The sequence below is a fragment of the Xiphophorus couchianus genome, chromosome 2, assembly GCF_001444195.1.
Source record: "Xiphophorus couchianus chromosome 2, X_couchianus-1.0, whole genome shotgun sequence".
Lineage (NCBI taxonomy): Eukaryota > Metazoa > Chordata > Actinopteri > Cyprinodontiformes > Poeciliidae > Xiphophorus > Xiphophorus couchianus.
In genome coordinates, this window is record NC_040229.1 from 4,445,766 (window position 1) to 4,458,476 (window position 12,711).

At 42.9% G+C, this 12,711-nt stretch overlaps 3 protein-coding genes across 4 annotated transcripts; 2 read left to right on the forward strand and 1 right to left on the reverse strand.

Moving 5' to 3' along the window:
* Positions 1-1,031: 1,031 nt before the first annotated feature.
* On the reverse strand, positions 1,032-2,414 carry pierce2 (piercer of microtubule wall 2). Its single transcript, XM_028006182.1, has 2 exons — positions 2,317-2,414; positions 1,032-1,508 (listed from the first exon to the last, which is right to left on the reverse strand). Exon 2 carries the CDS (start codon positions 1,495-1,497, stop codon positions 1,189-1,191), a length of 309 nt encoding a protein of 102 aa, XP_027861983.1. The 5' UTR covers positions 1,498-1,508; positions 2,317-2,414; the 3' UTR covers positions 1,032-1,188.
* A 720-nt stretch (positions 2,415-3,134) lies between these two features.
* Positions 3,135-5,778, forward strand: anapc13 (anaphase promoting complex subunit 13). 2 transcript variants are annotated; one of them, XM_028006205.1, is made up of 2 exons: positions 3,135-3,412; positions 5,577-5,683. In XM_028006205.1, exons 1-2 carry the CDS (start codon positions 3,274-3,276, stop codon positions 5,675-5,677), a joined length of 240 nt encoding a protein of 79 aa, XP_027862006.1. In that variant the 5' UTR covers positions 3,135-3,273; the 3' UTR covers positions 5,678-5,683. The 2 variants fall into 2 exon arrangements, with proteins under 2 accessions (XP_027862006.1, XP_027862017.1); XM_028006216.1 differs by having other exon boundaries at positions 3,159-3,372; positions 5,577-5,778.
* A 3,844-nt stretch (positions 5,779-9,622) lies between these two features.
* Positions 9,623-10,237, forward strand: mt2 (metallothionein 2). The gene is made up of 3 exons (XM_028006232.1): positions 9,623-9,773; positions 9,851-9,916; positions 10,037-10,237. Exons 1-3 carry the CDS (start codon positions 9,749-9,751, stop codon positions 10,126-10,128), a joined length of 183 nt encoding a protein of 60 aa, XP_027862033.1. The 5' UTR covers positions 9,623-9,748; the 3' UTR covers positions 10,129-10,237.
* The last annotated feature ends 2,474 nt before the right edge of the window (positions 10,238-12,711 follow it).

Genomic DNA, 12,711 nt, shown 5'->3' on the forward strand with positions numbered 1-12,711 from the left:
CAGAAATCTTTTTTTCCACTCAATTCTAAAGAATCTTTTGGCTCTAGTGTCCAAGCCGGGTCATGGGCGCGTCTGATAACCAAACAATGTGTTCTCACCGTAATACCAGAACGGATCAGCACAGCATGAAGATGCTGGGATCGGCCCCAGATGTGACGTTATCACTGGACGAGCAGCAAGATGAAGACAAAGGCGTGATTGTTCCTGAGACATGAACAGTTTCCTGCAGGAGGAGAAGTTGTTAGTGGTGTGAGGGAGCAGAGCGGGTGGAGCCGTCACACGCAGCGCTAGCATGAAGTCACGTTGATGATCCAGGTGAAGGGACCTGTGGCTCCTACAGGCCAGGGGCCACGCAGGAACTGGAGCCTTCTGGTTGTGTGACTGCAGGTGGCCACTGAATTATGATTATTTGGGAGCAAAACTCAGAATTGTAAAAATACTAACATTATTTTATTTATTTCCGGTCGACCTGCTATTCTTCCGTAAATATTGTTACTATTCTAAGATTTGGCTCTAATGGAAACCAGTAAAACTCACAGGGAGTAGTGAGGGCCAGGAGATCAAATAAAACACATTTTTACCAAAACTCTGATTCTGAGATTTATTTAACATTTTGATAAGAAACACCTTGGGTGTTCTCTGTCAAAAAGTTGTAAAATTTGCAAGAAAAAAAAAGATTCTCTGATTAACAGTACAAGTAAATAGATGTTAAAAGTGAGACCTTTTGTCAGATTTTAAAATCAGACATTTGCAACACAAAGTGCCAGAAATCCTGCAGGATTTATGAGCAACATGGCTGCTGATGCAACTTCTTCCTCAGGATCATTCTGGATCCTTCAAGGCGTCAGATACAAATATGATGAAAGTCACATTTCTTCCAAGTCTTATTGGACATATGTTTTTGTTGTTTATTTTTCAGGGTGTTTCATAAACATGCAGCCATGTTGGATTTAAATTTTCCCACCTGGAATTCTGTTTTCCAGGGACTTTTCTGTTAATCTGCAGAATGAAATCCTCCAATGAGTCAGAGCCAAGCTGGTTTCACTTTAATGATATAATACATATCTAACTCAGGAATTACATATCAAATGTTGTCACACCAACAAAGCAGTCGCTACTATCTGAAGTTATTGTCAGTGAGGAAGAGGAGCTGCCGCTGTGGCCTGAAGGCTGGTCATCTGAGCATGCTCAGATGGTGTGTGGCAGACAGGTCTGGGTTTTATCGAGTGCCGTGTTCATGGAGCAGCCGTGAAACATTCCTCCCAGCCGCATCCGGCGGGTGAAGCCCTGGGTCTTGGGGTGGTAGCTGCAGGGGGCGCTCTCAAAGCTGGGAGGAAGCCGGCCGTAGTCGCCTGACGTGGTTCTGTACAGGACGCTCTGGGGATGGATCTTCCCCAGAGACCCTTCCTTCACCTTCGAGCTGATGATGCAGGAGAACACCGGGTTTCCAGGGTTGCTGCATGACTTTACATGTTCTGCTTCCTGAAGAAGTGACATCACTGCTGAGCCTAGAAATCATTCAAAAAACTCTGCTTTAAAACCTTGCCAGTGTCTTTGTTGATCAGTTTTTATCTTCATCTTATTAAACTTTTGGTAAAATGTTCACCCTTTGACCCAAACTATTTTTAGCTTCTCTGGTAGAATAAAAATAATCCAGAAGGAAATATTTTTAAAAGCTTAATTGAACAATCCAGACTAGTCCTGCACAGCTGGAGGTCTGACTGTTGGCATCTGAATAATAACTAAAGGTGGAGAAAATTTTTTCTCCTTTTTGCATCTCAGATAAATGTTAAGATATTTGAAGTTTCGGCTTCTAGAAAAGAAAGTTTCTTGAACTGTCAATACAGAAAATCTAAGTGCTGAATCAGTTCTAAGGTTCAGATAGTTGCTATGATGCGAACCGCGGAAACAACGTTTTGTTTTTACTGGTTAGCATCTGAAAATCTCAAGTAATCCCTGAACTTTGACTCCAAATCCCAGGGGAGTTGGAAAGGCTTCGTGGATGCAGAGCAGAGAGAAGGAAGTTGAAACCATCTCTTCCCCGACTCCAGCATCTTTCTGCTCGGCTTTCTGACCGTGAATGTTAAGGCGGTGAACATCTCCGACCATTTAACTCAAACAGCAGCAGTTCAAAGTTTGTTGGTCCTGTTTTCTTACAGATTTTAGATAAACAGTTTCTATTCTCTTCTTGCAAAAGCTCTTCAGTGTAAAACAGAACAGGAAGTGTGGGTAAGCTAACTTCCTGTCGGCCGAAACTGGAACATTTTCCATGATAACTCCAGTAAAAGCCTCCAGTCTAACCAGTTCACCAGTTACCTCTGAGTCCTGCTGGACAGCCGCGTCGTCTGGACTTCGTTTGCGTCTTTCAGCTGCTTGAGAAAGCGAGGCGTCTGGTTTCCATGGAAACAGAAGACAGTCAATCCGGACCAGTCTTTTTTAAAAAATGTGTATGTTTAATTTAAAGGGTTAAGGATATTATTATTATTATTGTTGTTGTTGTTGTTGTTGTGTGGAAGCACAATATAATAAAAGCGCTAACGCTCCAAACCCTAAAGAAACAGCAAAGGTGCTCAGGTTAAAGTAGAGTTATTGTTTTTACACGTTTCTGATTATTTAAACTAAGTTTTTCAACTGAGGCAATGTAGGTTTTTAAGCCAGCCTCTTCAAGGTTTAGTATTCTTTTACTCCATTTTATCTTGTGAACTTAATATTTTGCTATGATGTCAAATTGTTAAAGATCAGCAATGTTTACAATTTTGATGATTCAATGTTCTTTCTAACTTTTTCTGGACTTTTCAAATCCAACCAAAATGTTACAATATGATAACAAAATAATGTTCAGCATTTCACCCTCACGCTGACAACAGGAGCAGTCGTTGCTGACATTCGGGACAAATATGATTTTTTAGGGCCAGAGTCGTTAATGATAAACTACAGACAATGTTTGTAACCTAGTCAGATTTTTAAAGACCCATTCAATAAATTAGAATATTATTGAAAAGTTCGTTTATTTTGGGAACTTGATCACTCAGTGAAACACGCAGAAGGCCTTTATTTGTGATTATTGTGATGATTTTTCTCTTACAACTAATGAAAACGTGACAAGAAGAAGAAGCAGATTTACCCTCCAGACCAGAAGGGGCGGTAGAGCTCTAACCAGCAGGCTGCCAGCTGCCATTACACCAGAAGGAGAAGCTACAGCTTACAGCACTGAAGCCCCGTTGCTCTCTGGGCTTTTAGTGGGACTTTATCGGAACCGGTTCTGGACCCGGGATGGACAGTGAGATCCAGCGGGACGGAAGAGTCCTGGACCTGACCGACGACGCGTGGAGGGAGGACCGGCTGCCCTACGAGGACGTCTCCATCCCTCTGGTACGGGCTGCTGGTTCCGGTCCAAACTACCGAACCCAGGGAGACGCACTGTTATTATTACTAATGGATTAGCAGAACATTATGACCACCTGGTGAATGATACTTTGGGTTCTCTTTAGAGAACCGGTGTTGTGTGACATTCTGCCCCCTTGTGTCGGGAGCGCGAACTGCAGCCAGAGAAGATCCGTTCATTTCATCTGATCGATTTGTCGGTAAAACAACTCAAATAATCATGTCAAGGTTGTAACCTTCACTTTAATCGGCAGCTAACAAAATTGTAAAATAAATAAACCAGGTGATCTGTGGAGGCCTTCTTACAGCGTTTAGTTTTGTTTTTAATCGGGTTTTTTTCCAGCTTTTTCACTTAAACCTGACAATTAAAGTAAGTCACCAAACACAGGTTTCCAACACGTTGTGTTTTTATTGCTGATATAACAGGAAGGAAGCTGCCACGAAAAGATGAGAGTGTAGGTTTTCTGGAAAATCCCGTTGTAATGTAAAATGTGACAGATTGCTGGATAAAAGAAATCTCTAGCTGTTAATCTTTGGGGGCTCAATTATACTATCACACATAAGAATAATTGAGAATTTGAACGCATTTGTTCTCTTTTTGCCAACGTTATGAGGGAACCAAATACTTCAGCTGCCTGAAATAATCTGAAATAATCAAAGAGCATTGAACCGGAGAACAGGTTATTTCAGGCAGCTAAAATATTTGTTTCCCCCATCATAGCTTTGGGAAATAAAAATCTAATGCTTTAAAACTTACAGGATTTATTGTTGATGATGAGAGGATTAAGCACAGTTAAAGACTTGCTAGTAAATTAATTAGTTCCCATTTTATGGAGGGGAACGGATTGTTTCAGGCAGCTGAAATATTTGGTTCCTTCCTCATAACTTTGTCAAATAGAGAACAAATGTTTTCACATTCTCAATGGTAGTTATGTGTGATAGTATGATCGAGCCACCAAATATTAACAACTAGAAATTTCTTTGATCCTCTAATCTGTCATATCTTATATTAGAGCGGGATTTTCCAGAAACACTCCCATCTTTTCAGGAAGGCTAATCTTTGTGTCCTGCTGTCAGCAGCTTCCCTCCTCTTATATCAGCAATGAAAAATCATAAATACACACAATGTGTTGGAAAACCATGTTTGGTGACTGACTTTTATTTGTCAGGCTTGAGTGACTAAAGTTGGAAAATGACCGATTCTCTTGACGATTAAAAAACAACACAGTGTAAGAAGACCTAGTTTATTTATTTAATTTTAAATTTTATTAGCTGCCGATTAAAGTGAAAGTTACAACCTTGACATGATTCTAATGTTTTACCGAGAAATCGATCAGAAGCACCGTGGAAATGAACCATCCTCTCTGGCTGCAGTGCGCGCTCCCGACACAGGGGGCAGAATTTCACACACAACTGGTGTGTCCGGGTCAGAGAGGTCAGGGGTCATCTGGCCATCCTGATCAGAGTTAGAAGTACTTTATTGATCACCAATTTGTTGACAGTTACTGGGATCTTCTCATTCAATAGAATGAAAATTGTAAAAAAAAAAAAATTATAGAAAAGAATGATTAGTGGAGGGGAAGTGTGAGTGAATCAATGTTATCACAATATTTAATTCAAATAATGGTAATAATAATAAATATCAGGTTTTCATAATAGTGTGCAGACTGTAAATTTTGCCTCTGGTTCTATAAATGTTCTGCAAAACATTAAAACCAGTTTCTATCAGTTAGATTTCCAAGACACTGACATAAAGTCAGACGCCCCAAAGCTTTTAGGGCAGGGTGGGCAATCCTGGTCCTGGAGGGCCGGTGTCTCTTAGATGTTTCTCTGGTCCAACACACTTGGGTGTGGTGTAGGGGTTAGGGTTGGGGTTAACGGGTTAGGGTTAGGGTTAACAGCTGAATCTCCTCCTCAGTGCAGTCAGGTTCTCCAGAGTCCTGCTAATGACCTCATTATTTGACTCAGGTGTGTTGAAGTAGAGACACATCTAAAAGTTGCAGGAGACATTTAGGCCCTCCGGCCCTCCAGGCCTGGAGTGGCCCACCCGTTTTAGGGCGTCCCGATTCTGATCCAGAAAACCTTCACTCTCACCTATCAGGATATTTTGCTCCTCCAGGGTTACAATACTATTGCTAGTAATAATAATATATTCTATTTTTACTCCTTCTGATCGGCGGTTTGTGTCGCAGAGCGAGCTGCCGGAGGCCGAGCAGGACAACGGCGGATCCACAGAGTCGGTGAAAGAGCAGGAGATGAAGTGGACCGACCTGGCCCTGCAGAGCCTGCATGAAAACACACCGAGTTCTGGAAGCTGAGGAGCCGTCCAGAACCGGACCGGGTTCATCTGCTTGCTTTGTAACAACTAATAAATCTAGATGTTGTGCATCTTCAGCTGCTGCTTCGTGTCCTTCCTGGTTCTAACCACCAGGGGTCACTGCGGGGGCGTCCAGCAGAAACGCTGGTGACGTCATTCAGGCTGAAAAACACAAACTGATTCTGATCAGTTGAAAAAAAATCAAAAACGTCTGATCCGATGGCAACGGTTGGATCCGGTTCTGACCCGGTGAGGTCACCATCTTTGAGGGACCATCTCCGTCGGTTGTGTAGAACTGAAAAGCAGCAGCAGTTACTAACACAGAAACCCAAACTAAGCAGTAAATGCGGTCCGGTGGAGCGCTGCTGGGAATAATTATTAAACATTTTCTTTATTATTCCTCAGCTAAACAATCTGTCCGTTTCCTGATGGCTCTCTTATTTTAGGCCAACTGAATATTCAAAGTTCCCTCAATGATAAAATGTTTTAATTCTGGATTTCAAAGAACCTCAGCAGAACCATGACCCGGACCAGAACCTGAGGCCGACCCAGCAGAACCACAGCAAGCTCAAGAATAGCATTTTATTTTAATTAAAGACTTGTGGAGTGTTCTGTCAGTCTCCTCTTGATGTTGCAAGAAAAAGACGCTGAACAGCAACGTTTTCTTACAACTGTGCAGCCGAAGTCGAAACGACCGACCTGCCAGGAAATGTTGACCCAATCACAGTGAAATCCCCCCGTTTCTAGGGTTCTGGTCAACACTCTCTCCTCAAAACAGGGGCGCCGTGTAGGGGGGAAAGTTAGGACAATTCCCGGGGCCCCTGAACAACATGGGGCCCTCCACTATTTATTTATTGTTCATAGAAATAAAAAAAAAATGGGGCCCTGTGAATTGCAAAATTTATCATATTGTATTTTCTCAGATTGTTTTTAGCAGTAAAAATTAAATGTTCCCCTTCCCAGACCAAAAAAACACACATTTGCCCTGAACCTCCTGGATCTGCAGGAAATGGTTCCTTCCTGCTTGACGGTGACGATGTTCAGCAGCAGACAGTAGAAAACAAGAACCACTGTGGCTGTTTCTATGCTGCTAAGAAAAATTATAAAGTCAGGTTTTCCAAAAATCGAGACAGAGGGAGAAAAATGTAAAAGTGTAAATTTGTAACCCAGTTTTTCTCTGAGAGGTGGGTAGACTGTGAGATTATCAACCATTTAGCATAGTTAGCTTAGCTACAGACTGTTTGCCTCCATTTCACTAACATTTAATGAATTAAGGAAAAAGGTTACAAACATATTCATATATTTAACTTGAACCTTTTACCTCTTAACAACAGGTGAGTCAGTCAGCAGCAGCTCTGACCTCCTGACCCGTCCTCTCTCCTCTCCTGAGAGATAATCTGTGAAAAATCTATTTCCTCTGCTTTCTCCCAGTTCTCTCTAGAAACAACCAATCAGAGACAGGAGTGTTTTAGTGCTGTCAATCAATCTCGTGGTGCTGCTCATCCCTATGCTGTAGCTAGCGCAGCCTGTTGTGAATGCTTAGTCTAGTTAGCATAGCTACCAATGACAGCAGATAAACATTTTTCCTGTAATGGTAAGTTGTTTTTCCACCATTAGCACATTTAGCAGCGAGTGATTGAGGTTGATTGACAGCGCTAGGACCCTCCTCCTGGTTCTGATTGGTTGTTTTGGTCGGAACGTTGCATTACTTTAGCTAGCAATAGCAGCTCAGGGAGCAGGTGGAGGAGATTGATTGTTTTCACAGATTATCTGTCTCATAAACTGTCATGACATGGTGACAACTTTAACAAATATGGAGATGTTTCATTAAAGTTATAAACTACAGATTGAATAAAATGCAACTACTTAGCATTTATTGAGAAGTCTGGATGCTTCATGTATATTTTACATGTTGCCTCTGACTGTTGCTGGTGGGGAAACATTTCAGTATCTAAAACTAACAGACAAAATTTAAGCAACCTACTGCGAACTGTATGTGGACTGTTGGATGTAAAATTCATGAGCAGTAAATATTGTGTTAGTTATCAGTACTGGACCAAAGAAAACAAGGCAGTTGCAAGCCTTTAAAATTGTTACACATTTGATGGGTCAGATAGACTCAAGACATTGTAACAGCAGCTGCGTGGGGGGCCAATTTAATCTTTTGTCATGGGGCCCCAGATTCCTGGCAGCGCCCCTGCCTCTGTCTGCATGCTCGGGTCAGTGGCGGTATGTCTGCTAACGCATCTGGAGTCCAGAAATGAAACCAGCTTTTTGAACTCAATGTCTCTTTAGTGGACCGGTTCTCTTGCACTTTACCAGAACCGGCCTCAGGTGATCACACGTTACAGACTGACAAAAGTTTAGATATGAACTGAAACCAACAACAATGGAAGAATCTGACTTTCAGATAAAACCTAAATCCTGGCATGAAACGGTATCTGGATCGGTCCAGTTTATCAACAGTCCAGAACTTTCCAGAACTTCCTGGGTTTCGTGTTTTTCCATGTTTGTCATTTCTCTGCTTTTACGCTGAGTCACGGTTCAATGACTCAGCTTGTTCGGGCGAACAAACACGACCTAGAATCACCCGAACTGGGACCAGTAAGGGCTCCCCGGCACAGTGGCGGGTGCAAAACCAGGCGGTGGTGCGTTCAAGGGCATGACGGGGCGTGGGAACTCTGACAACCTGTGAAAGGATGGAAAGCTAACTGAAACTAAAGAAATATGAGATAAACATATGGAAACAATGAAAAATATGCTCAGTCACACATTCTTCTAGAAAACTAGAGATTTGTTTATTTAAAATATTTTCCTATTTGGAAGGCAGAAAGAAAAATTTTTAAAGTATAAACTGTTTGGTTACAACAAACTATATATTTACTGTAAAAAAAACAACAACATTTAGACCAGTAGTTCCCAACCTGGTCCTCCAGACTCACTGCCTGCATGGTTTAGGTGTTTTCTTGCTTCAGTCCAGCTGATTTCAATTGATGACTGATTAACAGGCGTTTGTTGAACTGCAATCAGTTGAATCAGGAACGTTAAAGCAGGAAAAACTCTAAAACATGGAGGACAGCGGGCCTTGAGGACCAGGGTTGGGAAACACTGGATTAGACAGAATAATAAGACGCGCAAAGATTTGAGTGATGATGTTGAACAGTGGAGTGGATTCCCACGTCTCGTTTGCGCTCGACGCTTTCTGGTGGTTCCGTTTCCCACAACACCCGGTCCGTAAACGCAGCACGGAACAACGAGATGTTTGCAGCCGAAACAGACGACGCCGGTCAGCGCCGTGTGCAGAGCCGCAAACACACGATGACTCGCATATTAGGCTCGTTTTGAATAAAATATGAGATTTAAAAACCTGCGATGGACTGGCGACCTGTCCAGGTGACCCCGCTGACTCCTGGAGATATGAAGCGTCACCTGGTGACCCCGCTGGGGGTCAGGGAGGAGGGCGATGGATGACGGACATTTTAAAATGCCTTTATTAGGCGTTTTTCATAAAAAATAAACATGTTTTCATTCAATTTAGCAAATAAACAGTTTAAGCTGGAGGAAAAGACAAAAAGATTTATTAAATCAGTTCAAATGAAATATCTGAAGAGTTTTATTAATGTTCACAATAAAGCAACAGAAAACTCTTCATAGAGGTGCATGCTGGGACGTCAACAGTTAAAAAAACCTCCAGATGTTTTGTTGTTGTTTTCACAGTAAAATCCTATTATTAATTATTATTATTATTATTATTATTATTATTATTATTACCATCAGTATAAACACTCTCCTTATGTGAAGAACTCCGCGGTTCTGCTGGTCCGGGTCAGCACCGGGACACTCGGTGCTGTTATGTAACGTTCAGGGACCAGGCTATCCTCTCATCAGTGTCTCTGTCCCAGCCGTGTGCAGAGCGCTGTGCGCGTGCGCAGTGCGTGTGTTTGCGCCCGGCTCGGCTGGCTGCGCTGCGCTATAAAAGAAGCGCCTCCAACCCGGAGCCACATCAGCTGATCCACCTCTGAAGACCCGCACCGCCTCTGCTCAGACATGGATCCCTGCGACTGCGCCAAGAGTGAGTATCTCGTTCCGGTTCTGGTTCTGGTTCCGGTTCTGTAGCTTGGAGGCTGATCTGGTCTTTTTCTCCTTCAGCTGGAAAATGTAACTGCGGAGGTTCCTGCACCTGCGCGAACTGCTCCTGCAAATCCTGCAAGAAAAGTAAGAACATCTTCATCTTCCTCTCTCCAGCTGGACGCTCCAGTTTCTCTCAGTAATGGTGGAACTGGTGGAACTGGTGTCCAGCTGCTGGTCCTGATCTTTGCTGCTCTTTGCTTGCAGGCTGCTGCTCTTGCTGCCCATCAGGCTGCAGTAAATGCGCCTCTGGCTGCGTGTGCAAAGGGAAGACCTGCGACAAGAGCTGCTGTCAGTGAGGAGCCTGACCCCCCTCCCCCACCTGCTGCTGAGGAGAAAAGTCTTTCCTTGTTTCCATGGTGTAGAAAATGTTTTGTACTTATCTTGAAATAAAAATGTGTCATTATTTTGACGTTTTCCATGGTTGGTTTCTTCATGCTGAGCTGGAAATATTGCAAGGTGCTCCAGCCTTGAACTCCTGGTCTGAGGTCTTTAGGCTGCGGACTGGTGTCAAACTGGAACAGAACCAGTACAGAGACCAGAACCAGTAACCCAGAGCCCAGTCTGACCTGCTTGGCCTGGAGAAGAACGGTCCAGTCCTGATGATCCGCTCGCTGCTCCGACACGTTCATGACCTGATTGAGGCAACAGAGGGGGCAGGAAACACTGCCAGTCAGCTGGCTGAAAAGCAACTTGAAACCTGGGTAACTGTTCTGAAAGGGTTAAAATGGGAACTATGGGCAGAAAACTCAACACATGTCAGCTAATGTAAATGTCCAAGAAACTAACGGACCAAAAAATGGTAATGTGGGAACTCTGCCGTTTCAAAGAAATTCAACATGAAACCAGTACTTCCAGTAAGTCTTGTGGTAGATGGGTGAAGTCCAGTAACCAAATGCAGTGTCATGACTTTTGGATCTTCAAGTATCTCATCAAGTTCAGCTGCTGTATAAACAAGAGGTCTGACTTTGACTGTTAACTGCAGTTCAAAGTGCTAAAGGGAACAACAGACAGCAGCAGATTTTCAGTCAAAATGAAAGTTGAGGTAAGGACCATTTCTCCCTCCATGTCTGGAGCGCGTGCAGATGTGTGAGCTGCTATTATGATGACATTCTTCCAGTTGAAAAATATAAATTGACCTGTTACTGTTTTTAACACTGTGTGATTTCTCTTTTAATTGCTAAGAGAATCATAGTTTTATCAACTGAAGTGTTTTTTAGCCTGACAGGATAGTCACCAAACAACGTCACAAAGGAAAACTCCCCACCTGAGCATCAGCACCCACAGCACCTTCACCTGTGGTTACTGGCACATATAACAAGACAAGCCACCAATGCCAACATGTGTGTGTGTGTGTGTGTTCTAACCATCCATGAAGACATTAAGGAGACTCTGAATGCTACAGTCTCTCCTGAAACAACGTGAAGGACCAGTCAGGTTTTACCTGAGGTTCTGTTTTCCCTCTCTGGACCGACACTGATGGTATTAAACCTGTTTCTGGTTTCGACACGTTTATTGTCTGGGCCTAATTTGGGGCAAACCTGTATGGTGTCATGCTCAGATGTTAAAAGTTGTTTCTGGTTCTCAACAGTTTCAAACAGAAGTAAATTAATTGTTGTTAGAGAGTTTTTGGTATTATCATTTTATTTTCTTACTCTAGTTCACATTAAGTCTATAGATCTTTGTGATTTTCTGTTTAAAGTGTTCTCTTCTTTAAATGACCTGGAGGTCACTACTGTCTGTTCAACTTTACGGGAAATAGTTAACACTGAGTTTCTCAGACTTTAAACCCTTTTACAAGAACACCTCCTAATTTAGTAACCACCTGTGAACAGTCGTATTTTGTTTTCTTGACAGTACTGACCGAGATTTGAACCGGGCTCAGACCTTTGATCAGATATCACATCTGGACCTGGGTTGCTAGATGTTTGGGTTAGAAGCTTTACGACCTCTGTTGTTTTTCCTGACTGCCCCTTGCCTGTCCTTCTTTGACAATAAAAACAGGAGCTGTTGTAAGGGAGCCCAGAACGCTCTGTGGATTCCTCGGAGAAAAGGTTCTCAAAGCCTTCTCCTTTTGCAAAAGCTATACATGAAATTCATATACGTTGTCTGTGGTTCTTTCTTTTATTTAGGTTCGAAAGGAAAATACCTATCAATTGTTGTTTTGTGTCTAAGAAGTAGTGATGTTACGTGATGTGCCGAGGCCTCGAGGCGTGTGTCGAGTAATGGAGGGGGCGTTTCCGTAAAGCGCGTATCGAGGCTTGCTTCATTTAGGGGAGGAGCCGAAAACGATGACGTCCGAAGCCTCGCTGCCTGGCTGTACCACGTGACTGCTTCGGAAAGTGGCTCAGATGTTGGCGCGGGGTTTGACAGCTTTAGAAACCCCACAGGCTCCATTCAAAGGGTTAGGGGGGGGGTGGAGAGAGAGAGAGATAGAGAGAGAGAGATAGATAGATAGATAGATAGATAGATAGAGAGGAGTAGGATGGAGCCGGCGAGAAAGAGGAGGATTTCCCCTATGTGGGAACATTTTGATTTGATAAGCCCTAACAAGGTAAGGTAAGGTGAACTGAACATTTGCAGATGCATTAGGTTTGCTTATGAGGAACTGTATTTTTCACTGTTTCTTATGTTCTGTAAAGGTGAGGTGTTTATTGTGCTCCAAGGAGTTGGGGTACAATAATAACACCTCATCCATGTAGTGTCAAAAAAGAGAAATTGTTTGAAACCAAAAACTGTGGAGAAATTGTTGTTTCTTAATAAAAATGCATGAAATCATCCAAGTTACACAAGCATTAGCCTATTCACGACCTCCTCCCTAGTTCACAAGCACTTTCACTGTCCTCTGCCTGATTAAGCCCAGGCCATTTTTCTAGTCACAG